Genomic DNA, 27,215 nt, shown 5'->3' with positions numbered 1-27,215 from the left:
TTCATTTTCACAGGTAGTTTTATTTGGTTTTTAGAAAAAATATATACAGTGGAACTTCAGTCTCTTAAATAGTTTTAAATTAAAAGTATGCAAAGTGAGAGGATGAGTAGATTCCCAAAGAACAATACTGTTTAATAAAGTAGCAAATGGGAATTTCTGCAGCAAGTCAAAAACATTTATAGGAACGACAGGAACTGAACAAGGGCAGCCTGTGGCTGTCAGCTTAGCCAGCTTGGACAACACAGTGAGGGGTTTGGTCTTGCTTTTTTAGTCTGACTTTAAGAACGATTTACATATTTGCCTATGCTAACCACTATAGCTTTGAGTAAAAACATCCGAAGGTGGGGGTGGGGGCCCTCCAGGGCCTATGCTCATAAGCTAGCAAGATGGTAACAGCAAAGGTCAAACCAGAGCTTGCCTTTCAGTTTGGTATCAGTTGGATTTAGACATATTATGATTCCTTGTCAGTCACAGCTCAACTGGTAGCAGATGTAACCAAACTCAAGGCTTGGAGTATTTTTTAATGCCATTGATTTTGGATTAGACCCTGCTTTCTCCTGGACATTCTTCTTAACGAGTTCACAGTATACAACAGTGTTTATGAAGCCATTTCAGGTTGGCAGCCATCTGACTCCTACAGTTTTGAGAAGCGAGGAGGCAGTAGGAGTCGCCTTAGTTTTGTTTCAACTCTGCCCTTTTCCCCAGTATACTATACACTCTCTATATACTACATATATATATAGGGGCTCCAGGCCTACTTCTCTAGGAACACACATCTGTCCCTCCACTGGTTCTGGGGCTTTTCAAGGAATCACAACACAAATCAGTGCGCCAGCCAGAGGCCAGGTTGTCACGGGATTTCCTGAGGAGCTTAAACGGAACCGGGTTCTAGAACTGACACCAGCAGCCACCTTCGTTCCCTGCTGTTGGCTGCTTAGTAAGCAAAACAGCGAGGCAAACATCATGAGCCACGTGGCCATGGGGTTTACAGACACCGGTCGGAGTGGGAGAGAGAGGTGAAAGGAAACGAGCAAATTAGTAGTAGAGCTGGAGGTTGAATTAGGAATGAGAGGAGAGAGATCGGTATTTTGTTCTCTGTTCATCTATTTCTTGCTTTGTTTTCTTGATGCAGCTAAAGATCTCTTTAAAAAGCGCCTTGTATTCCGGAGGTGGTGTGGTGGTGGGGGAACTGACGGGCTCTGGGGTCACAGAGGCTGGTTCCCAGCCGCTGGTGCCCAGCTCAGGCTGGGCGTTGGTCCCCGCCAGGTCTTTGGCGAGAGCTCTGGGGGTCTGCACAGCCTTGTGGGACAGGGAGTCCTCTCCCTGCTGGCACTTCTTCAGCAACTCCTCATACTTCACCTTCAGGGCACTGTACTGGGTGTCCACTTCATGCAGAAGGGAGATGCCCCTCTGCTTCACAGCCCTGGCCCTCCGGATGCAGGTCTCCTCGTGGCCCCTCACAATGTCCCCCCCGGCCAAGCTGCTCAGCACCGTCTCACTGCTGCTGCGCTTAAGAGGCCTTCTGTGTGCTTCTGGCAAAGGCAGGAACAGCTCCTCCAGCAGGCTCTGGCTGTGTTCTTTGAAAGGGGTGAACAGAGAGTCCGGCACCAGCTTCTCAACGCCATTCACGAATGGATGCTCCGACTGCAGCATCTGCCGCATCTCGGCCACCTCGGCCTCCAACTCCAGCGCCCGAGCGCGGTAGGCATCCGTGGCTCCCAGCTGCTGCTCCAGTTCACTGTTCTCCTTCAGCACAAGCCCATATTCCTCCTCCATCGTCACCCGCTTCTGCCGCTCCAGGCTCAGCTGGGCCTGCAGCATCGTCACTGTTTTCTTCAAGTGCTCATTTTCTTCCTCATCGGGGCTTTGCTGACTTTGTAAGGAAGTGATCTTCTCAGCAAACACATGATCATACACAAAGTGTCTAGGAGAAAAATGTTGAAAGAATATATTATGTAGGTTGACTGGGAATGAAAAGAGATTGATTTTTTTTTCCAACTAAGTATTTTTGAGGAACTCTGACGGTTATCTTATTTATTTGTTTATTTATTTATTTGCCTATTCCGTACTAGGGCAGTGGCTAACACAAAATTATGTAAGGCTGGCAAATAAACACATGTAAGAAAACATAATTTTTGTGACTATTTTTTTTTTTAACCATTAAAAGTACTTCAGAATACCTATTCTTAAAGCCCAGCAGTATGATGGGTATCTTTCAAGGAAATTAGAATGGCCCCGTGGTTCTCGACTTTGGCTGTGCATCAGAATCATCTGGACAGCTTTTTACCTGCACCTAGAGATTTTAATTTAGCCCTAAGGGCCTCATTGTCATTGCAGTTTGAAAAACTCCAAAGTGATTTGATGAAGGGTCAAGGTTGAAAACTACCAAAATGCAGAAGCTGGTCTCTCTCCTGCATAGGGTCCTGGGCAACTTGTAACTGGGTTTATCTTTGTGATGATTGTATCTGCCCCTCCCTGAGAGTGAAAGTGTGAGGGCAGGAGCAATGGTGTCTATTTTGCTCACCACTCATGTCTGGCATAGCACCTGCCATACAATAGGTGCTCAAGAAATAGTCCTTAAAGATTCAGTCTCTTGGGGTGCCTGGGTGGCGCAGTCGGTTGAGCGTCCGACTTCAGCCAGGTCACGATCTCGCGGTCCGTGAGTTCGAGCCCCGCGTCAGGCTCTGGGCTGATGGCTCAGAGCCTGGAGCCTGTTTCCGATTCTGTGTCTCCCTCTCTCTCTGCCCCTCCCCCGTTCATGCTCTGTCTCTCTCTGTCCCAAAAATAAATAAACATTGAAAGATTCAGTCTCTTAACTCTAAATTATAAAGGCATTTCTGTAGGCAAAAAACTTGTTTTGACATTTCAATTTTTTGCACCCTAATGTGAGGTACAGCCCCCAAATCTGTAGTCTATCACAAGTACTGCACCTTAATTTAAATGAAGACTTAACACATGAAAAGCACTGAAGTGAGCACTCCCAAGACTTCCAAAAATAAGCTTTTGCAGAATTACCAAGACTCAAGAACTCTATCCATCATATGTTTAAGTTAAGTGGTTTTGTTCAAACCACTGGTGGTCTAATAACCAAGCGGCATTTCTTAAAAGGGTACTTTTTATCTACTGGGATCCAGTATGTGTCCCTGACATGAGATGTCCCCCTGCTCATAAATGCCAAAGAAAGGCAGGCTCCTACTGGCGGAGGTCGTAGAGTTCCTTCAGACACGAGAATCTGGGTGCCGATTTGTCCTGGTCACACTTCCCCTGGCTCTTTCTTCCTTGGCCAGATGACTTCAACTCCTCCACTTGGCTCTGGAGGTGGTCAATGTTGGTTTGTAGGCATTCGATGGTTTCAGTCAGACTGTGAGGAACAGATAGAAGCCATTTGCTGCTGTCATATTAAATTAAGGGCATAAGCAGTGAGGAGAGATTAGTCGCCAGCCACTCAAACTGGGTTTTCTTAATTGGAAAGGACTTCTACTTAATCTCTATTCTCCATAAAGAATTAAGTTAAACCATACCCCGTGTTGACCCAAACCCTCTATGTGCAAGTTCTATTCTAGTTTATACTAAATGACTTACCCTAGGGCTTCCTCAATGGATTCTAGAAAATTTACCTCAGAATCTTTTGCTGTGAGGCCTTGCTGTCCGCAACTAGCTTTTGATTGGTTTCTTCCAGTTCCCGTGCTGTTATATCTAATTGCTCATAAACTTTTGCATGTTGCTCATTCATCTGCCGTAGGAGCTCCACCTGCTTGGTCAGATACTGTAAGAGAAGATGATTGTGACCAGGTGACACACTGGGCAGATAAAACACCTGCGGCGTCCCAACACCGATTCTCCGATTCGCTAACACCAACTGGGTAGCCTACAATTCAATTCTGACGCTACCCTCCTGTAGTGACCTCACAGGTTAGGAAGGGCTCAGTCCCATGAAACTGCCCCACTTCAGACACCAGTTGCAAGGCTCAGAGACCACCTGTACTTCTTTCTGACAAACTAGCTATAAATATGAGGGTTTCCATGACCTCCCCTCAGGTTCAGTAATTCACTACAACTCACAGAACTCAGGAAATCGCTTTATTTACACTGACTGCTTTAAAGGAGAACAACTCAGGAAGAGCACATGGGAGAGATGCATAGGGCAAAGCATGGGGGTGCAGAGTGGTACTTCTACGCCCTCTTCAGACACATCGCCCTCCCAGCACATCGATGTGCTCTGGTTTCAGGGTTTTCCTGAAGCTTCACTGCATAGGCATGACTGATTAAGTCACTGGCATTGGTGACTGAACTCAATCTTCAGCCCCAGTCCCCTCCCCAGAGGTTGGGGGTTGGACTGATGGTTCTAACCCTCTAATAACATGGGTGTGTTCCTTCTGGCAACCAGTTCCCATCCTATCACTCAGGAAATTCCAAGGGTTTTAGAAGCTCTGTGCCAGGAACTGGAGACAAAATCAAATCTATGATTTTTATTATGCCACAATACTACAGGTTCATTTTATGAAAAAAACTTTAAATCCCAATTAAAGTACCTAAGAGGAAATAAACATAGGCCACCCTTTATATGTTTACTTCCCCTAATGCTTACCAACATCCTATTTATCATATAAGGCTGATCTACACTTACAAAGCACAATACATACATAAAATTAAGATTCGACATGAAAATCTATAGGGAGCCTGATAATCCCACAAGAGAAAAAAGTATGGAATACATGATCAATGTTTAAGCAAAAAGACCATGTATTTTTTCTCTCTTTAGAGAACGTTAGATGATTTTTTGCTTGGAAAAAAATCAAATTTTCTTCTCTAAATGAGCTATCCTGGACCAAAAAATAGGGAAAATAACACTGATTTAAGCAGAAAGAGATATTTAGCTTACTAGGATTCAAAGACTCTTGTTATTTTTAATGCTGTGAGAAAAGTTATCACCACAATCTTCCTCACTCATAAAAAAATTACCAGATTATTTATTCTGGTACAGCTAAGACTGCTTTCTAAATGGACCTTAAAAACACTTTTCTTGGGCTTTTTATACAACTATACAGTTGATGCTTGAACACCACAGGGGTTTTGGGCATCGACCCCCAGACAGTTGAAAATCCGTGTATAACTTCTGACTTCTCCCAAACTTTTTTTAATTTTTTTTTCAACATTTTTTATTTATTTTTGGGACAGAGAGAGACAGAACATGAACGGGGGAGGGGCAGAGAGAGAGGGAGACACAGAATCGGAAACAGGCTCCAGGCTCTGAGCCATCAGCCCAGAGCCTGACGCGGGGCTCGAACTCATGGACCGCGAGATCGTGACCTGGCTGAAGTCGGACGCTTAACCGACTGCGCCACCCAGGCGCCCCAACTTCTCCCAAACTTTACTAGCCTGTTGACAGAAGCCTTACTGACAACAGTTGATTAACACACATATTTTGTCTGTTGTATATACTATCTACTATATTCTTACAATGAAGTTAGAGAAAATGTAAAGAAAATCATAAGAGAAAATACTTTTACAGTATTGTTCTGTATTTATAAAAAAAAAAAAAAATTCTTGTGTAAATGGACCAATGCAGTTCAAACCTGTGTTAAGGGTCAACTGTACAAATGTATTTGCAGAGCTGATAGATTTCCTTCAAAGAACGTGCTCAATGATTTTCAGTGGGCTCTTTAAACGACCATGTGGCAAAGTTGAAAAACAAAGCATAAATGACCTTTTTATTTTTTAATTTAGTTGTTTATTTTTGAGAGAGTGTGCGCGAGAGCACACAGAGGAGGGGCAGAGAGAGAGAGAGAGAGGGAGAGGGAGACACAGAATCTGAAGCAGGCTCCAGGCTCTGAGCTGTCAGCACAGGGCCTGAAATGGGGCTCGAACTCATGAACTGGGAGATCATGATCTGGGCGGAAGTCAGTTGCTTAACTGACTGAGCCACCCTGGTGCCCCTATGTGACCTTTTTATATCTAATTATATAACTTGGTAGCAAGGTGTTGAGAAAACACTTAACTCTCCTAACTTCAACTTTCTCATCTGAAACTCTTGGGGCCAAAAATGTTTTAGAAAATTATTTAAATTTTAGAACAACATGGCACACACACCATACACTTTATAGCATCCTCAGTGAGGTATGGGCAGCACCCTATAATTGAACACTAATATTTTAAACTTTTTTTTAAAGTTTATTTACTTATTTTGAAAGAGGGAGGGAGTGCAAATGGGGGAGGAGCAGAGAGAGGGGGAGGGAGAGAGAGAATCCCAAGCAGGCTCCTATGCAGGGCTAGAACTCCCAAACCACCATGACCTGAGCCACCTAGGCAGGTACCCCTTGAGCATTAATATTTCTGCATCAAAAAGTATGAATAAGGATCATAAAACAGCCTCACAGCAGTTTAGCTCAGAGTTTGCTGCCAAATGAATCTGCTGTAAGCTTAAGAAAAAAATCTTATTTTACAGAGCCTTTTGGGTTTGGAATTGAAAATAAGGAACTGTGGATCGGTTACTAACCTATCTTGTAGGGCTTGAAGTATTAAATAAGGTAAGTGAGCACAGAGCAGTCCCTGTAAAAGCTTGTGTTTATTCTTCATTCCCTCCACCCCCACCAGCTTCTCCAGGAGTCGGGCCTTAACCCTGCCCTCTGGCTGGCAATGTCCTAGTAGGTCCCGTCAATGAAGGGAAGGTATTCAATCTCTTAGGAACAAAGGTTTAGAATACAGGAATACATACAATAGCTACAGAAATTTTGCAAGCCGCTTTTATATCAAGTAGAGGCCTTAAGTATTCTTTGGGAGGATTCACAACAACCTGAAAAAAAGGTAACACATAGACCAGACACTAAGTATTAATTTACAATAGAAGCGGTCTCTGCCCAGTGACTAGAATATTCACATCCTCTGTAGGACACATCTGCTTTGTAATTTTTTCAATTCTCACAGAAATCTTGTGGTGGGCATTGGATCAGCGAAAAGAGCCTGGTGGGAGGCTGCCATAGCTAAAAGCATAGGCTCTGGGATCAGAATTTGAAGTTACACTTTACCACTTCTAATCAGGTGACCTTTGGCAAGTAGCTTAATTCTTCTAAGGTGAGATTTCCTCATCACCTACCTCACAAGGGTTGCTGTAAGATTAAAAAGAATGTGAAGGGTTTGGCGTGGTATCTGGCATATGGTACAACTGCTCGATAAAAGGTATTCTCATCTCTACCTACAGTTAGTTTTCAAACTTTACATGTGTTAAGATTCATCTGGGGGATTAAACTATAGGAACCTGGGCCCCTTTCCCGTAAGTTTGGAGTCAGTGAGACTGGGGTAGAGCCAGTATTCTGCATTTTTAGCAAAAACCTCAGGTGATATTAGTACGAGTGGTCCATGGATCACACTTACTAGAGGAATGTTGTTCTTGGACATGGAAAATCCTGGAGGTCTCCCCCCTCCCCTAACCTCATGTCTCTTTCTCTTGGGTCCGGGAGGCATCAGCATTCACTTAGATCAACAGTGATTCTTAAGCTCACCGTTTACCGCCTCCCTCCTTAGGACTTGGTTTAGTTGGAGCGCTCCACAAAGATGAAGCTGTATTAAACTGCTGCAGCAGCATTTTTTACCATACTTCCGGGAAATAATGTATGAGGTGTCTTCACCTTGAGTGCTGCTGCCTAAATTCTTAGTCCACCCAAGTACTGACTCTTTGCAGATGGCTAATTTTATCTACCTTTAAAAAGCTTTTTAGGGGCGCCTGGGTGGCGCAGTCGGTTAAGCGTCCGACTTCAGCCAGGTCACGATCTCGCGGTCCGTGAGTTCGAGCCCCGCGTCAGGCTCTGGGCTGATGGCTCGGAGCCTGGAGCCTGTTTCCGATTCTGTGTCTCCCTCTCTCTCTGCCCCTCCCCCGTTCATGCTCTGTCTCTCTCTGTCCCAAAAATAAATCAAAAACGTTGAAAAAAAATTTAACAAAATAAAAAGCTTTTTATTATGGATAATTTCAAACATATAAATGCAGAAAAATGGCTTAATGAGGCTTCATCTATCCATCATCCACTTTCAACAGTTATCAGTCTTGTCACACCTCTACTTTTCTACTCTCATCTCCAATCATTTTAAGCAAATCCAAGACAGCCTTTTTTTTTTTTTTAAGCTTATTTCTTTTGAGAAAAAGAGAGAGAGGGAGAGAGAATCCCAAGCAGGCTCTGCACTGTCAGCACAGAGCCTGACACTGGGCTCGATCCCACGAACCACGAGACCATGACCTGAGCTGCAATCCAGTCAGACGCTTGTCCCACTGAGCCACACAGGCACCCCACACATCCAAGACATCTTAACTGAGGTATACAGATTCATGTATTTCTAAGAGAACCATTTTAACTACAATTTAACCATACCTAAATACCCCAATAATCCCTTACTATCAACTATTTATGTTTCAGTATTAATATTTTCCCAACTGTCTCTTAAATGGTTTTTCCAGTTTCACCGGGAAGCTACTGATTCTTCCTTATTTCACACATTTACCTTAAAAATGCCTTACTCTAAGCAAGCTCCCCCTTCTTTAAGGATGTGTTTTTCCTGCTGGCTCCATCTAATCCAGCAGTTCTTAACATGGGGTCCTCACACAGAATTGAGAGGGTCTGTGAACTTGGATGAAAGAGAAGTTACATGTTCATTTTCTCTAACTTCTAACTGAAATTTAGCATTCCCTTTGATTTTGAATGGAGGCAGCAAGCCATCAGTAGTATGACAGGGCACCTAGGACTTCATCACTAATAGACATCACAGACATTTTCATATCATGTCAGAGAGGCTGCAGAAATCTTGATTCATTGGTAACACTCATCACTATTTGAAATTACAGTTTTTAGTCCGACATTAGATCCTAGTATTTTTTTTAATTTTTTTTTTTTTTTACATTTATTTATTTTTAAGAAACAGAGTGAGACAAAGCGTGAATGGGGGAGGGGCAGAGAGAGAAGGAGACACAGAATCTGAAGCAGGCTCCAGGCTCTGAGCAAGCGGTCAGCACAGAGCCTAATGTGGGGCTCGAACCCACGAACTGTGAGATCATGACCTGAGCCAAAGTCGGACACTCAACCGACTGAGCCACCCAGGCACCCCTAGATCCTAGTATTTAATATATTAATAAAGAAACTTATTACTACATCACACATTCATTTTTTCAATGTTTTGATAGGCATTTCAATCTAACAGATTCCCTTTGTAACTCTATGTATTTTAAGAGGATCATCACACAGACCTCACTAGACAGCCAAAGGGACCTATGACATATTTTATTTTCTTGTATTTTAGAGAGAGAGCTCAAGTGGGGGAGAGGGGCAGAGGGAGAGAGAGAATCTTAAGCAGGCTCCATGCTCAGCATCGAGTATGGCACAAATTTAGGTCTCTGTTCAAACGTAACCTCTTCAGCAGCCTTTCCAAACCACCCCCTCGAAAGCAGCCCCCTTCCCAAGGCACCCTATTAATTTCCCTCAAAACAATGTAATAATAAACACCCAAATTGCATAGTTGTTAGTGTCCAGTCTTTCTAACCCTCCTTGAAAAGGAAAGCCTCTTCTGTATACCTAGTTCATTCAGCACAATTCCTGACACACAGTAGGGACTAAAAATACATTGGCTAAATGTCAATTAATTTCTTTCTTTCTTTCTTTCTTTCTTTCTTTCTTTCTTTCTTTCTTTCTTTCTTTCTTTCTCTTCCTTCCTTTTCTCTTTCTTTCTTTCAAGTAGGCTCTACTCTTACTGTGGGGCTTGAACTCAAGACCCTGAGATCAATAGTCACATGCTCTACCAACTGAGCCAGCCAAGTGCCCCTAAACAGCAATTTCTAGACTTCTGGACAACAGCTGATTGTGCTCTCTATACAACTAGGGCCACTGAAATGTTGATACACTTAACTGAAAGATTTTGAGAAGGGTCTTGGGTAAAGCCCTCTTGGGAAAAGGCCCTGTTAGCCACTAATTCTCTTCTCTCTAGCTCCATTTATAGATGTTTCTAATTTATTCCCATGGCAAGAATACCTTCCAGTAATCTGAAAGACCTTTATAATTCCTACCAGCTATTATGTGGGCCCCAAGCTGTTGACCCCTTTTAAAGATATAATGTTCAAATTAGAGTTGTGGCCAACATAAAGGAAACAAGTAAATATGCAAATACGTACAAAGAGGCTAGGGCAGTCCCCCTTTATCCACTGGGGATACACATTCAAAGACCCCCAGCAGATGCCTAAACCATGTTTAGTACTAAACCCTAAATATACGACCGTTTTTTCCCTATACATCCATGCATACCTATGATGAAGTTTAATTTAAATTTGGCATAGTGAGAAATTAACAGTAACTAATAATAAAATAGAACAATTATAACTATATACTGTAACAGAAGTTATACAAATGTGGTCTCAAAATATCTCATAGTCGTGTACCACCTTCTCCTGATGATGGGAGGTGATAAAATGCCCACAAGAGGACGCAGGAGGTGTGACACAGCTGTTGGGCTAATAGTGACCTTCTGACCATCCATCAGGAAGAGGATCATCTGCCTCTGGACAGGGGCTAACCACAATAACTGAAACTACGGACAGTAAAACCACACACTGGGGGGTGCGGAAGACTAGCATGCTAAAAAAAAAAAGCTACCATAAGTCCCCCTCATTTGATATATCAACCTGTAATAAAAACACAATGAGACCATTTACAAAGAGCTTGTGATGTTTTGGTCTTAGAAGATTTGGCTTTAAGAACAATCTAAAGAATGGCAGGGAGCTTGTTTTCACATGGTAGGAGTTTAATCTTATTATTATTAAATCAAAACTAATCAGAGAAGCCCTTTACTTCCCCCAAGAATCTGTAACAGATTACCTAACAAAGAAGTCTGAACTAACTTGGTCAGCAACTTAAAAGAAAAATTAATAGATCTCTCAGCAAGTTCTCATATAGGGCTAGAGAATCCAGACTCCATTTATGTGGAGCATAATGCTTTATGCTTGGCCTCCCAAGTTTCAAATTAGCTTTATCAAATTTTTTCTGAATCTAGAAGGAACCAGGTTAGCTCATTTTCTAACCTTCATTTAAAGGCACAGGTATGCTACTAATGCTCTGGTTTTCTCCATCCAGAATCTTTGATACACAACCTCAAATAAATTTGATGGGACTGCCAAGATCCCCAAACTCAAGTGGCAAAAACTGCTCAAGTACAAAAGTATCTGCCATATTAAACCGTGGAAAGGGAGACATTTAAGCAAAACATTGGGAGGGGAACATGAAAGTAGCAAAATCACAGGCAAAAATGTTAATTTTATAGGCAAAAGTATAAACATTCACGTTCTGTGAGTTATCACATGCCTGTCTTGGAATTTACATAGAAGGTCACCTTGACTGTGAGTACAAGGTTCAGGTTATGCACAAAAGCTATAAAACAGGTCACCTTAACAACTGAGGCAACCCTTTAAAAAAGAAAGGCCAGCAGAATTATATTAACACCTATTTGCAATTGTAGCACCCCGACCTAGAATGCAGGGAAAGACCAACAACCCCAACTAAAAATGCATAAGGAATGGAATGGAAATTTGGCTTTTTTGGGATTATCCTTATACTAAGGATTACAGCCCAAATCCTCTGAATTTAGAATCAAAATGACCTTCTACAATACTGAAGAAAGATTTCTTCATTACCTTTGAAAAACCTCTTTTCCCTGATTAAAATATTTTATTTCCCCTGTAGGAAATTTAAGTTGGAAAAAAAGGGCATGAATATGAAAATAAAAACCATTTATAATATAATCTATTAAAAGCTTGGCTTGTTTTTAAGATCAATTTTCCAGTAATTGAAAAGGATTTATTTTTTTTCTGAATTAAGATTCTTTCATTACTAAAATTCTTAAAACATGGATAAACTGTGCAATAATTTCTACATCCAAAATAAAAGCAAACACTTACATAATCTCATCCCCTCAGAACAAGTCTGTACCAATGGAGTACAAGCATTCTTATCACCAAGACACAGTGGAGCAAACCGGACCTGAGAAGTAATTCACATGCCTCAAGTCTCTAGCTATTTGCCATAGAATTGAGGGCTTAAACCTCAATCTTCTAAGGCTGAAGCCAGAGCTCCTTCCATCTTCTTAAAAAAATCTCCAGAGGTGGAAACCCACAGCTTAGCAATCATCAGAAGTGGACTGCAAACTGTTTATCTGTCCTCTCTTAAGATACTGATTTCAACACGCATTTATTGATGATCTATCATGGATAAACACAGCAACAGCAAAGGGAAACAAACGGGTGTGGGGAGGAGGGACTGAAACAAATCAGTCAATATAATATATAGAATATTGGTAAATGTAGTAAAGGAAGCATAAAATGCTTTAAAATTTCTAAGGAAGACATAACCTCTTGATGAAAGAAGGGATGCCTTGAAGGCCAGACCTTTGAGTGGGAGTGACAAGTCCTGTCACTGTTGGGAATCAAGCAGATTTCCAAGCAGAGAGGCAACAAAACACAAGGCTGTAGGCTTGCTTACGTGTTTGTAGGAATCTTGAAGAGAATCCAATTGTGTCTGAGGGTGTCAGATCTCATTACTCTCTGAAGTACTCTCTCCTCCCCTCATCCAGGAGAGAAAAACTTACTGTGCAGATCAACACTGAATACAAGTGACACAGGCTGCAGGCATCTCTGAAGCCAATCATTACTTTCAATAGTTTAATATTTTTTCTTTTTTACAATTAATAACAATCTCTAAAAGAATACCGATCAATTTCTACTAGGATTATTTGAAACCCGCCGAGTATTTGAGAGCACATTTGTAGTTCTACTTTCAAAATACCCTTTGACAGTTTCTTAGTTGTCTATTTCTATAATGTCTATAATGAGTCCAGTTTGGGGGATTTCATCCTAGTATTATTACCAGTTCTGCAATATTGTTTATCCACTTTAAGTAGTTTGTACCAGTACTATTTTTATGGATTGTCTCATTTCAAATTTTTCTGGGGGTAGAGTAAAGGCTGACTTTCTGGTTTTCAATTACACCTTTTACTAACTTCAAAAAATGATCATGTATTACTTTTCTAATCAGGAAAACTCCCAATAAACATTCTGAAAAGTTAGCTTAAAACTTGTACAAGTGGGGGGCACCTGGGTGGCTCAGTTGGTTGAGCATCCGACTCTTGATTTCGGCTCAGGTCATGATCTGACGGTTCAGGGTTCTAGCCCCACGCTGGGCTCTGTGCTGACAGTGCAGAGCCTGCTTTAGGTTCTTTCTCTCCCTCTCTCTTTACACCTCCCCTGCTTACTCTTTTCTGCTCTCTCTCAATAATAAAACAAACAAACTAAATAAATTTAAAAAATAAACAACAAACTAAAAAATATTAAGAAAAAAAAGTGTCCAAGTGGGGGGCACCCAGGTAGCTCAGTCGTTTGAGCACCCAACTCTTGATTTTGGCATAGGTCATGATCTCATGGTTCATGAGATCAAGCCCCACAATGAGCATGGAGCTTGCTTAATATTCTCTCTCACTTTCTCCCTTCCTCTCCCTCAGCCCCTCTTCCCAGCTAACGGTCTCTAAAAAAAAGAAAAAACAGGGGCGCCTGAGTGGCCTAGTGGGTTGAGCGTCCGACTTCCGCTCAGGTCGTGATCTCACAGTTTGTGGGTTCAAGCCCCGTGTCAGGAGCCTGCTTCGGATTCAGTGTCTGTCTGTCTGTCTGTCTGTCTGTCTGTCTCTCTCTCTCTCTCTCTCTCTGCCCTTGCCCCGCTTGTTCTCTGCTTCTCTCTCTCAAAAATAAATTGGAGGGGCGCCTGGGTGGCGCAGTCGGTTAAGCGTCCGACTTCAGCCAGGTCACGATCTCGCGGTCCGTGAGTTCGAGCCCTGCGTCAGGCTCTGGGCTGATGGCTCGGAGCCTGCTTCCGATTCTGTGTCTCCCTCTCTCTCTGCCCCTCCCCTGTTCATGCTCTGTCTCTCTCTGTCCCAAAAATAAATAAAAAATGTTGAAAAAAAAAATTAAAAAAAAAATTGGAAAAAAAAAAAGCTTTCTAAAAAAAAAAAAAGAAAAAACAAAATGCTAAAAAATTAAAAAAACCAAAAAACCTATACGAGCTGTAAAGTTCAAACAGGCTAATCTAGGTGTTAGAATGCCGGTTAGTGGCAGTGACAACTGGCAGAGCTGATAATGTTCTCATTTCTTATCTGGGTGTTGACTGTATTAATATGTTTACTTTATGAAAACTCATTGAACTATATATTTAGGATCTGTGTTTTCTGCATGTGTATTTCAATAAAAAGTTTACTTAAAAGAGAAAAAGAAACTGATAGAAGGTTTTAATTAAGGAAAGAGCCCTTATAAAGTTTAGGGGGTTCCTAAAGGTTACAACGATAAGAGGCACATAATTCCCTTTCAGTAGGGAATTAGGCTCTTTGGTTGCCCGCTTACTTTTATAAGAACATCAAGCCTACCTTGTTTTAGACTATTGCAAGTCTATGTTGTGATTTGTAAGTCTGCACAGGAGCAGATGTGAACTGAGCAGGCAACAAGGCCAGTTTGTGGGGGTCCTCTCACTGCTAAGTGGGCTTAACCAGCACTGCCATTTCATCCCATTTTGTCCCATCCTCATTGACTTTCATAAAGTGATTCACAAAAAGAAAGAAGAAAGCCAAGTGCAATGGCAGAGAAGTAATCTATGACAGTGTTGTTCTCAGCCAAAACACAGCTTTGGATAAAGAGTAAAATGTTGAAAGCTACAATTCTTGGATCTAAGAACCAGGGGACTGCATGCTCTATTATGGAAACAAGAGATTCATGAAAACATTTCTGGAATACTCCAGGCTAAATTTATTTGAATAGTTTATACATGTATTTAATTTCATATTTATTTAACCATTAAGATGTGAACCGAGTATGAGTAGTTCATTTCCATTATGCTTTGCAACATCTTATAGAAAACAATAGATGGTATAGAGTGTTACTTATAGATTTGGAGAATCTTAAAGATCTGTGGATTTTTTTTTTTTTTCAGAATGTTAACAATCTGTCTTAATATTCCTCAACACAACAGGGAAAAAAAGGTAGAAAATAAGTAACTTACATCATAAAGCAATTGTGTTTGTCATCTCCTACAGTGGTAGCAAATAGGCATCACTCTCTTAGTATGCAAATAATACCCTTTTTTCATCTATACTTGGGAGATATTCTAAAATAAGTAGCAGTTATAGAATTCAGTTACAATGAATTCAGGTGCTTTTCATAGAAAACATCAATACAGTGTATTAAGAAAATGCTTCTACACAAATACTAATAGACATATCTCACAGTATATGATAGTCTTCATAGACTACTTCATAGGCTACTCTAGGACATCTTCTGATGAGTTGTAAAGCAAAGTCTACAACACAAAGCAAGTACGAATTCCTTGAGCACGTACAACATTTGGCTAGTTTTAACAGTTTTAAAAAATTTATTCTGGTATTTCTGGAGGGCACCTGGGTGGCTCAGTCGGTTAAGCACCCAACTCTTGGTTTTGGATCAGGTCATAATCTCACAGTTCATGGGATCAAGCCCTGAGTCAGATTCTGTGCTGTTGGATTCTCTCTGGGATTCTCTCTGTCCTTCCCCCACTCACATGCACATGCTCCCTCTCTCTCAAAATAAATAAACTTTCAAAAAAATGCCTGGTTTTTCTGCATTTTTAGGTTTCTGACAAACTGTACAGTAATTACATCTAATTTTGGGTATGGCATGTTCTACACTCTTTTGATATAGAAAAGCGCTAAAAGTGGCAGCTGGTGACTTTAATATCATTACAAGATACACCTTCCTAGAATGATAAAAGTGTATTTCCCACATAGCCAATCACATTATTGGCTATATTCATAAATCCTGATGAAGAGGCAGATCTACTGTATATATACATCTTATTTATGGCTACTATGTAAAAATAAGGATACAGAGATTATGAATTTGCCTTAGTTTTGATGGTAGATTTGTATTAAAAAATTGAAGTTTGTGTAATTTTGATTGCTTAGAAGTCAAGGACTACATGTAATTCTATTTCTTTGAGTTTCTAGAACCTGGTTCAGTATTTAATTAGACTCAGTAAGTTCTGATCACGGTTGGTTTTTTTTTTAGAATATTTACTTGTTTATTGAGAGAGAGAGCACACTTGTGAGCAAGTGTGCAGAAGTTGGGGAGGGGCGGGGGGAGGGAGGGTGGGAGGGGGAGAATGAATCTCAAGCAGGGTCCTTGCTATCAGCACAGTGGTGGGGCTTGATCTAATGAACCTGTGAGATCATGACTGGAACTGAAATCAAAAGTCGGACACTTAACCAACTGAACCACCCAGGCGCCTGTGATCACTGTTCTAAGGTCTTTTATACTCACACAAGAGTGCTGGTTTTAATGTACCAATTTGAAGAGAAGGAATTGTAATTTAAGTGCAAAGCTTTTTTGGGTGGGCATACGGGGGGGTTGGAGCATGGAGAAAAGTATTCTAATCAGGCAACTGTCAGGTTAATATCCAAAATTATCATCTTTACAGGCACATGACTTACACATAACTGGGCTACTAGAATGGGACCATTTATAAGACAGCACCTTGCATTTTTAAAGCCTTAATCTAGTGTCTTTCACTTTAGTTTGTTCAACTAAAGGAAAAAGTACTCTTTTAATTTTAAAAAAATCTATTGGGGCGCCTAGGTGGCTCAGTCGGTTAAGCGTCCGACTTCAGCTCAGGTCACAATCTCGTGGTCCGTGAGTTCGAGCCCTGCATCGGGCTCTGGGCTGATGGCTCGGAGCCTGGAGCCTGCTTCCGATTCTGTGTCTCCCTCTCTCTCTGTCCCTCCCCCGTTCATGCTCTGTCTCTCTCTGTCTCAAAAATAAATAAAACATTAAAAAAAATTTTTTTAAAAATCTACTAAAAATGTAAATAAATTAAGATCATAGCAGGGAGAAAGAAATATCTATTTTATGGTTAATTTTTTTTTAAGTAAACTCCACCCACAACATGGGGTTCAAACTTAAGACCTGAAATCAAGAGTCACATGCTGGTGGGTACATAGCTGTTAACTGTATTATTCTTATACCTCTTGGCATATCTGGAATATTGCATAATTCATTTTTTAAAAGAAAAAAGTAAAAAATGAAGTATAATATGGACAACTTTATTGTGCTTCACATACTGGCAAATACTGGACCATTTACTTCTAATACACTTTACCAAGGGTGAAGAGAGAAATTTCTTTCATCAGACTTCTATGTTGGGAAAGCATAAAGAAAATAGAAATCAACCTCCCCACCCTCTCCAATGGTTCTTTGAAAGTGCAGAACATGATTGGTACAGTAACAGCAATAGGCCATACCTCAAAGCGTAACTCTCTTAATGAGTAAATTACCTCAATTTCCTGTAACTGCTCCTGATTGGTTGTGTACATCTGCTGAAGAGAATCCTCCAACTCTGTGTTCCGATCCAGTAATGTCTTCCCAAGTTCAGCAGCAAGTTGGAGATCTAGCACAACAAGTCAACAAGCACAATAATGCAAATGATCACACTTCAACCTTGTATATAACCCAGTGCCTAAAGTAAGAATGAATCAAGGGGCACCTGGGTGGCTCAGGTCATGACCTCATGGTCTGGGAGTTTGGGCCCCACATCGAACTCTCTACTGACAGCTCAGAACCTGGAGCCTGTTTTGGATTTTGTGTCTCCCCCTCTATCTCTGCCCCTCCCCAACTTGTGCTCTCTCTTGCTCTCAAAAGTAAATAAAACAGGGGCGCCTGGGTGGCTCAGTTAAGCGGCCGACTTCAGCTCAGGTCATGATCTCATGGTCCGTGAGTTCGAGCCCCGCCATCGGGCTCTGTGCTGACAGCTCAGAGCCTGGAGCCTGTTTCAGATTCTGTGTCTCCCTCTCTCTGACCCTCCCCCGTTCATGCTCTGTCTCTCTCTGTCTCAAAAATAAATAAACGTTAAAAAAAATTTTTTTTAATAAAACATTAAAAAAATTTTTTTTAAGAATGAATCAGGACCTAACCCAACACAAAGTTTCAGTCAGATCCCAATGGAAGGAAAAATGGCACAGAAAGAAACCAGAGTTCTACTTAAAATTCAGTTGAACTGGGTTCCTCTATCCAGTAATGTACACTGTTATATACCTTACTTGTAAGATGGAGATGTATTTATTCACTCAGAAATGATCATTCATCACAGTGACCTCTAACATAATAATTATTTGCTCATGGACTGGACTTATTCATATCATCGTCTACTTTCTTCTAGAAGATCTTTACGCCAAAGTACAGGCAGATCCTTCAATAGTTTCTAGAGTTCCCATGAAATCTGGCTGTTGTGAATCTGTCAAAGCAAAGTATGTATTACAGATCCTGAACTCCTAAGGAGACTAAAATTAAGTCAAAAAAGGGAAAAACTAGGGTGCCTCGGTGGCTCAGTCGGTTAAGCATTGGACACTTGATTTTGGCTCAGGTCATCATGGTCTCAAGGTTTGTGGATTTGAACCCTGCACTGTCACTGTGGAGCCTGCTTGGGATTCTCTCTCTCCCTCTGCCCCTCCCTCCCCCTCTCTCTCTCAAAATAAACTTAAAAAAAAAAAAAAACATCAATAATAATACCTGCTCCAGGTCTCTCATTTTTTTCTACCTCTCTTCATGTCTTTCTCCAAGATGAGCACATCAGATAAGCAATACAGTGAGTTTTTAAGGAATTACATGTCCATAGCTTATACTTTGACTTAACACAAACCATATTTCTATTTTAATTTTTTTAATGTTTTATTATTTATTTTAGAGAAAGAGATAGACAGAGCATGAGTGGGGGAGGGGCAGAGAGAGAAGGAGACACAGAATCCAAAGCAGGCTCCACACTTTGAACTGTCAGCACAGAGCCTGATGTGGGGCTCGAGCTTACGAACTGTGAGATCAAGATGTGAGCGCAAGTCAGACGCTTAACCAACTGAGCGACCCGGGAGCCCTACCATATTTCTATTTTAAACCTAATTTTCCAACTCTCTCTTCTTAGGCATATATGTACCTAAAACAAGGTTTGTTTGTATTATACACACTACCCGAAACAAAAAATTTAATGATACTAAAATGGACAATAGTTCTAATATAAGTAACTGAAACACCTATCTGCATAGTAAGTTTCATGGGAGGTCCTTCAATATAGTGAGAAATGCACTGAACTGAGTAGAAAGGTCTGAGGTCAAGTTCTGACTACCATTTACCAGGTTAACTCTTTCAATATGGTGACTTTAAAGGTCCCTACACTTAGTATTCTTGTGTAGAGAGATGATGGTCCTATCAGTGTAAGATTATAAAAACCAAATGAAATAATATATATAAGGAAGTACTTCAGAAACTAAGCTGCATACAAAATCAAAGTATTATTAGTATGCATTGATTCACAAATTAATGTTTTTATTGCTAGGCACTATGCCAAGTTTTGGCTACAGAATGGTGAATAAGATGGATGAAGTTCCTGTTATCCTGACATTCCAAGAGATGAATGGGAAAAGTCAGACAGTAAATAAGTAAATAAATTTGCCAAATGTGATAAACACTTTTCATTCATACATGCATGCATACCTTCATTAATACCGGACACTGTTCTGGACATTAAGAATAGAAGAATGAACTTAGCTAAAAAATTCCCTGCCCTCATGAAGCTTCTTTCTATTGGGAGAAACAGCATGATAAAATATAAAAAAGATAGCAGTAAGTGCTGGGGCGCCTGGGTGGCTCAGTCGGTTAAGCGTCCGACTTCAGCTCAGGTCATGATCTTGCGGTCCGTGGGTTCGAGCCCCGCGTCAGGCTCTGTGCTGACCGCCTGGAGCCTGTTTCAGATTCTGTGTCTCCCTCTCTCTCTGACCCTCTCCCATTCATGCTCTGTCTCTCTCTGTCTCAATAATAAATAAACGTTAAAAAAAATTTTTTTTAAAAAGATAGCAGTAAGTGCTAAAGAGAAAAAAATGTATCGAGTTAGGGGGATGTGAAGAATGTGGATGTGGGAGGTTGAAATTTATGAACACGCGACCAGGGTGACATTAGAATTAAGATGTGGGGGCACCTAGGCAGCTCAATTGGTTGAGTGTCCAACTTCGGCTCAGGTTATGATCTTGCGGTTTTGGAGTTAGAGCCCCGTATCGGGTTCTGTGCTGACAGCTGGGAGCCTGGAGCTGCTTCGGATCCTCTGTCCCCCCATCTCTCTGCCCCTCGCCCACTTGCACTTGCTGTTCAAAATAAATATTAACAAAACAAAAAGGACTAAGGTGTGAAGGAACTGAATAAATGACCCACCTAGATCAATCTAGAGGACCACCATTCCACGTAGAGACAAAACATGGCCAAAGGCTCTGGGAGGAAGTGTAACTGGAGCTAACGAGGCTGAATCGAAGTGTGCATAAGGGGCAAGAGGGTGACAAGTCAGAGGGGCTCCAAGGTTGCCGGGCCAGCTGGTATAGGACCTAACTAAGAAGGTCAAGATTTTGGCTTTTACTCCGAGTAAAATGGAACCCAGTGAAGGCTTTTGACAGGATGAGTGGCTGCTGTGTGAACAGACTGAAGAGATAAAGATGGAAGCAGGGTACAGGAGGATACTGCAATCATCTCGGTAAGAGACGGTGGTGGCTTGGACCACAGTGGAGGAGATGAAGACAGGGGTAGGAATCCAGATATGGTTTAAAGTGGAGCTAAAGAGATTTGTCAACCAACTGAATGTGATGTGTGAGAAAAAAAATAGATTTGGTGATAATGAACAAAGGATCTATTTTAGAAAGAGGTCACAAGAAAAGTCTGAGCGGATATTTTAGCTGAGGCTTGAAGAGTGAGGAGTAAAAAAGTGAGACAGGCACTTCAACAAGAAAGAAGCTGGCACAGTCTGCAACCTGACAAGAAGCCAGTGTGACAGAAGCGGGAGAGGGAGAGCGGGAAGAGATGAAGCTGGACCGTAGGCAGAGCATACAAGAGCTTATAGCCCATGTAGAGACAGTTTAAATTTTACTCTAAGTATGATGGAAAGTCACTTTACTTAATGTCAGAAAATATTATGAAAACAATATTCATGATGAAAACAGGGAACCTCACTACATATGCTTTTTAATTTTTAGGGGCACCTGGGTAGCTCAGTCGGTTAAGCATCTGACTCAGGTCATGGATCTCATGGTCATGAGATCGAACCCCACGTTGGGCTCCGTGCTGGGTGTGGAGCCTGCTTGAGATTCTCTCTCACCCTGCCTCTGTCCCTCTGGTGCGCGCGCTCTCTCTCTCTCTCTCTCTCTAAAAAACAAAACAAAAACCTTTAAAAACTTGACTTTTAGAGGTTGACAAGTTTTTATGTTTATTCATTACCATCAACATTAAAACTTAACCTAAAGTGGTAAAAGAAAAGCAATTAATTTTTGTTATGTGGTACTGTCCACTCGAGTGCATAATTAGTATTCTACTTGATTAGTTTTTCCTCATTAGGAAAAAACAAAGTAGCAAAACCTCCCAGACACCACTCCAGCTCATTTTAAAACACCTTACACCCATTTATAATAAAACAGTATATATGTTGGCAGATAGGTGTTAAAATACATTTTCTCATGATTTAAATATTAAAAAGCCTATTAATGAACTTAAGACTTCAGATAACAAGTCCATGAAATAACATCTTCTATTCGCAAGGCACAGAACTTTACGAACAGCTCAAAGCACTTAAGAGATTAATCTATCTTTTCAAGGTATTTAGCCCAGATTTTCAAATGAAACAACCTGAAGCACAAAGATGCTACCTGACTGACCAAATCTACATGGTGAGTCACCGCACAACAGCAACTACTGTCAACAGCTTCTAACTTCGCTTACATCATACTCCACATCTTTATACCAGGAGGCCCACACACCTCTTTGTTTCGGGTGGAGAGTAGATTTCCCTCTATGAGGTACTTAATCTTTTCACTTGTTTTTATAGATGGCGATGAGAAGCCAGAGTTGAGCTACTTGGCTTTTACTGCCTGTTCTGCCAGTGAAATCACATACAACTCCAGGCAAGTTAATATCTTGTTTTCACTAAATGCAGAAGGAACTATGTGCCGCTGGCAGAGGCTTTGTACTCACAGGGTGTGTAATGTGTATACACAGCCCCACCACCAAGAAGCCACCATGCTTATCAAAGACAAAGCATATAAACATTACCTAGACATTACTTAAATCTCTCCTGGCCTGTTGTAAGGTGGTAATTCCTCACTGGGAAGGACCAGAGACTCATCAAAGGTGTTCTTAACTAGCGATCAAAACCTGAGCCAAAACCTCCTCCAGAAGCAAGGCTAACTTGTGGCCATCTTCAACTACTTTCATTCATGAAACTACCTGCTACTTAATACGCAGCCAGGAGCAGCTTTTCTCCTCCTGCTGCTGCAGAAAGAGATGTCAAGCACAGCACGCTTCCAGTAAACAGCAAGCAGAAAATAATTTGAGACTTGCCCTTATCTCAATCCTTATTTCCAGTTAAACAAAGCCCCAACCTGGTTCGGTAACCTGAAGTCTCAATCTCCTAAATATTTCATAGATGTTTAGGATCGAATTCCGGCAAAAACAAGTCTCAACTACAAGTAAGTGTCTGCGAAGTCACACGGCATAATAGGATATTACTTCATCTGTTAGTTTAAAGACAAGGGTCTTTTTTTGGTCTTAAAAAAAATTCATTTCCTGTTGTGTAGCATCTGGCTTCCATAACCATAAGAAGCCAAAAGCTGGCAGGAAGCCCAAGAAGCATTTCTAAATAATTAGTGGGGGCAATGGGAGAATGTTCAATGTCCTTATATTTTAAAGTAAGACACAAAAGGATACAATATCATTTTGAAGCTTCATGCACCTGATCATCTCTAGTTTACGATAAGGATTTTCATTAAGAGATGGTCTTTTCTAAATCCTATTGAACTTACTGAGCTGATCTAGGCAGCCACTAAAAATACCACACACTGGGGCACCTGGGTGGCTCAGTCGGTTGAATATCTGACATCAGCTCAGGTCATGAACTCATGGTTCGCAGTTTCTAGCCCCGCGTCAGGCTCTGTGCTGAGAGCTCAGAGCCTGGAGCCAGCTTCTCATTCTGTGTCTGCCTGCCTCTCTCTCTCTCTCTCTCTCTCTCTGCCCCTCACCTGCTGGTGCTCTGTCTCTGTCTCTCTCAAAAATAAATAAAACATCAAAAATAATAAATAAAAATACCACACATTTCCTGCAGGCTTGAGAATTACAACCTATCAGTATCTTCATATGTTTAATATTTTCACTAATCAATCTTTGCACATAATAATCATCTATTTTAACAGATAAACTGTAAGGTTTAAACCGGTACTCTACTCAGCCCTATGCCTTAAGCAAAACTACCTCTGGCAGCTGAGTGATTTTTTTTTTTTTTAAAGGCTCTTTCTTCCAGAATTCTGAAACCTGTAAATTCCACTGCTATTATATTTTTAATTGACTTCAGTTTTTCATGAACCATGAGGACAACATATTCCCATGTTAGCTGAAGACTGCAGCAGTAATTCAACAACATTAAGGCTGAAAGCTTTTCCTATTACAAAATCAGATGCGTCATTGGGCGATGCTTCTGTGTAACTCCTGTTGCCAACGTTACTATAATTGGGAAAGCAAAAAAGCCTGAATATAAACATCAAGAAAAATGATGGTGCCAGTTTTAATGACCCTTCAACAATGATTCAGCAAATTAGTTGTGCACTTGGAAAACGTACTCATCATGAAAAGAAGCAGAAGTCTAAGGATTCCTTTAAACTAAGATTTCATTTGCTGATCCATATAGTAGAAACTTGAAGCGTTATTCTAAGCTTGCACAGCTCACCAAATGACAATTATAATAGCAGTTGGACTGAAAGAAAACTTTGTCTCTGAAGTCTTTCCACCTTGTTCTCAGGCACACATTTCAAAGCAAGCACCATCATTACCTGCACAGAAGGCTCCTGCTGTCCCAGAAAGGATCTTACCCACAGAGATCATTGTCAGTATTCTTACTGCGCCAACTCAGCTCGCTGACAAAAGACCGTCTCTTTATCAAAGTGTTCTGTAAAAGCAAAGGTTTTCTCCTTCTGCCTGCACAAGCTTTACATGTTTCTAACAAGGTAATAATGGTGGACCAGAGCCTTCTGAGATTAGAATTTTTCTGCAATTTTAATTTAAAAAAGAATGCCCCACCAAACTTTGATACGATCGATCTACTTAAATAATACATCTATTACTAAAGGAAACAAATCTGTAGTTTAATGACTTTGAGAACAGGATCTTAAAAAGTTGTTTTAGGAGCTCTCTCCAAACAAGGCTTGCTCAGTAAATAATGAGGATGTTAAAAAAATAAACAAATGTCCGCACTTGATAAAAATCCCACTAGATGTGTTTATCAATCTGTTCAACAGGACAGACTTGCTCCCAAACTGTATTTAGCAGCAAATATCTACTAAGGGCCTACCATGCACCAGGCACTGTAGCTGGGCACACACCAGGAGGCAACATCTCCAGGCTTCTCTAGTAAACAGATTCCTACACTGTCAACTCCAAGGGTAGGATCTTACCTATCCTATCTTGTGGATAGGATCTTATCTATCCTATCTTGTGGCCCCAGTGCCTAGATGAATACCTGGCACAGAGTAGATAATAAATTTTTCAGAAATTAACACACTTAAAAATTCATTAGAAGTTTAGGTATTCTTTAATATATAATTTTTAAAAACTGGGACAGGGGCGCCTGGGTGGCTCAGTCGGTTGGTTAAGTGTCCGACTTCGACTCAGGTCATGATCTCACAGTTGATGGGTTTGAGCCCCAGCTCTGTGTCAGCCTGGAGCCTGCTTCAGATTCTGTATCTCCCTCTCTGCCCCTCCTTTGCTCACGCTCGGTCTCTGTCTCTCAAAACTAAATAAAAATGTTAAAAAAAATTTTTTAATGAAAACTGGGACAAAGCTATTCTTTTATTCACAGTGCAGACGTCATTCTTTTACAGGCCTATTCGTAAGTTATGACTTTTGCAATTTCACACCTATTCCTACCCCCACGCACTTGGTTATGACATACAGGGTTGTCAAAGTCCCCTGTAATAACAGATGTGAAAGTCTTCTGAAAAGCAGAGAACAAATTCCAAATGCAAACTGACATTAAGGAGGTTCAGACCTGTGCTCATTAAGGTTTCATTAAACTTGAACATCTGATGACTTTGTTTTGGTCAGAGGTTAAAGAGTTCCACATGTAACCCCAACATGTTACATTTGCTTCTTGTAGATTTAAGTATTACAACTTAAATCTGCTCTTAACAACTTCCCACAGGGTGTAAAGTGTAGTGTGGACAAAAGCACCTGATGGAAGAGAGACATGAAAACAGTTTGAGAGCCTCAGTTCACCAAATATTAAAACTGAGCCTCTATTTTGTGATCAGTGTTATGCTAGATTTTTTAATAAGGGCCTATACAGATCTATGCTTGCTAAATAAAAATATTTAGCTTCAATTATACAAACTGCTTAAGGTATTGTAGGGAAATGTTGCAATGGTGCAGTATTTGACTCATTAATCCTAGAGAAAGTATCAAACTAGGCCATCAATCCTTATGGGGAATTCTGAAAACGGGTTTGTTAAAATGTAAGACAAATTTGCCTTGTGGACATTGGGAACATGATGGCAAATCATGCACTATAGCCACTGAATAGCTTGGACTATGTAAGTGAGCTTGTGAACCACTTTGGTTCAAGTGACTGTCCACGAAACACTTAAAAAAAAAAAAAAAAAAAGAAAGAAAAAGAACAAAACCACCTCCCCTCTCAAAAGAGTTGCTTGTCTTGTTTTCCTTTTCTAAGTACAAGTTACTCAAGCCTACACCCTTCCCCACCTCCACCCCAAGTTCAATGATTAGCATGAACAAGTATCACCACCATTTAATATTCAACTAAATGAGATGTTAATTTGCAGTGCCGTTTTAGAGCTGAGAAAGTTGATTTGCACAGAACTGCAGAAACCGAAGATGCCTGGATAAAATTCCTAAGGAGTATTCGGTGTGCTGGTTAAAAAGTTTGCTCTGAAGTTCGGAGTGGAATCCTATCTCCCCTAGTAACAGTATCCATAGCTTGATGGGAAGACTAAATGGGCATCAGTGTTAAAAATCCACAAAAATTGTTCCCTAATTGCAAATGCTCTCTATTAATATGCAAAAAAAGGGTGGGGGCACTGCCTCCAAACTGAAGCCTGCTTTAACATTTTTCTTTGAGACATCTTCAGCAAGAAATCCGAGGCAGGCCCAGATCTGAAAGCCTGTTTGCAACTAAAAAACTAGATGCCAACTAGGAGAAGTGGCAGAGGCAGAAGTGCCTCAAGTCATTTTCACTTGGCATCTGGTGTACGATGCATTAGCAAAAAAAAAGTTTTTCAACCTTCTGACACCCAACTTAAGAAGCTGTAAGCCGGTGATAAAGGAGAGATAAGGTCTGGGCAGTAGGTAGGACTCCTCGTTGTGAGTGTATGGGTTCAAAAATGCTTGCCCCCACGCTTGACTTGGGGGAGGTCACTTGGTGGTTTAGCCTCGCTTTCCTCATCTGGGAAATGGGGACAAGAGATGCTGCTCTCCAAGTAAGGTGTCGGGCGGATGAAATGGGAGAGCCCGGCACCGTTCCCGCCCCCCAGCACTGCTACCCCCAACACCTGCAGCAGCTCCCACCGGGCGTGGGCCGGGGGTCCCCCTGGAGGTGCGGAGGGGCAACCGGAGCTTCCAGGTAACGCGGGGAGGATTCAACCGCTAACTGGGGAGGCGGTCCCAGCGGTGCCCGGCGCAGTTAGCACCCCACACGCAGGGACGGTGAGGGTCACTGAGCAGAAGCGGCCTCCTGGCGGGCTGGGCAGCCTCCCGGTCCCCACGCCAGGTGAGCGCCGGACATTCCCGCACCTGACGTCCGCCAGCCGCCAGGGAAACCAACTTTTTAACGGTTTCGCACCCGGGAGCCTCCCTCTCCAGGCCGCCCGCCCGGGGAGCGACCGCGCCCTCACCTTGCTGGAGGTCCCGGTGGTCGTACCACGGCTCGTCCTCCTTCATCTCAAACTCCTCCACCAGGTTTTCCGCCAGCATCTCGACCGGCTCCTCCGGGGGCAGCGGCCCCCGCCGCCGCCGTCCCGCCTCAGCCGCTGCCCCGGGCGCTCCGCCGGCCCCTCCGCCCTCAGCCAGAGCCGCCTTCGGGCGGGACCCGCCGCCGCCCAGGCTCCGCGGC

At 41.7% G+C, this 27,215-nt stretch overlaps 1 protein-coding gene across 2 annotated transcripts; it reads right to left on the bottom strand.

Annotated features, from left to right (window-relative positions):
- On the bottom strand, nucleotides 1-27,215 carry CDR2 (cerebellar degeneration related protein 2). Of its 2 annotated transcripts, XM_023246743.2 has the most exons (6): nucleotides 26,998-27,139; nucleotides 18,119-18,317; nucleotides 17,362-17,474; nucleotides 3,618-3,766; nucleotides 3,197-3,361; nucleotides 1-1,924 (listed from the first exon to the last, which is right to left on the bottom strand). In XM_023246743.2, exons 3-6 carry the CDS (start codon nucleotides 17,398-17,400, stop codon nucleotides 1,060-1,062), a joined length of 1,218 nt encoding a protein of 405 aa, XP_023102511.1. In that variant the 5' UTR covers nucleotides 17,401-17,474; nucleotides 18,119-18,317; nucleotides 26,998-27,139; the 3' UTR covers nucleotides 1-1,059. The 2 variants fall into 2 exon arrangements, with proteins under 2 accessions (XP_023102511.1, XP_011288936.2); XM_011290634.4 differs by lacking the exon at nucleotides 18,119-18,317 and having other exon boundaries at nucleotides 26,998-27,215.

This window comes from Felis catus, chromosome E3 (genome assembly GCF_018350175.1).
Source record: "Felis catus isolate Fca126 chromosome E3, F.catus_Fca126_mat1.0, whole genome shotgun sequence".
Classification (NCBI taxonomy): Eukaryota; Metazoa; Chordata; class Mammalia; order Carnivora; family Felidae; genus Felis; species Felis catus.
This window is presented reverse-complemented; position numbering and strand designations above follow the sequence as displayed.

Excerpts from the sequence above, each read along its gene's own strand:
- CDR2 (XM_011290634.4), bottom strand. The coding sequence starts at position 27,076 with ATGCTGGCGGAAAACCTGGTGGAGGAGTTTGAGATGAAGGAGGACGAG. Across the intron at positions 17,475-26,997 it reads CCACCGGGACCTCCAGCAAG|ATCTCCAACTTGCTGCTGAA; the intron begins GTGAGGGCGCGG and ends TTGTTGTGCTAG. Across the intron at positions 3,767-17,361 it reads AGCAGTTACAGGAAATTGAG|TATCTGACCAAGCAGGTGGA; the intron begins GTAATTTACTCA and ends CTTCTCTTACAG.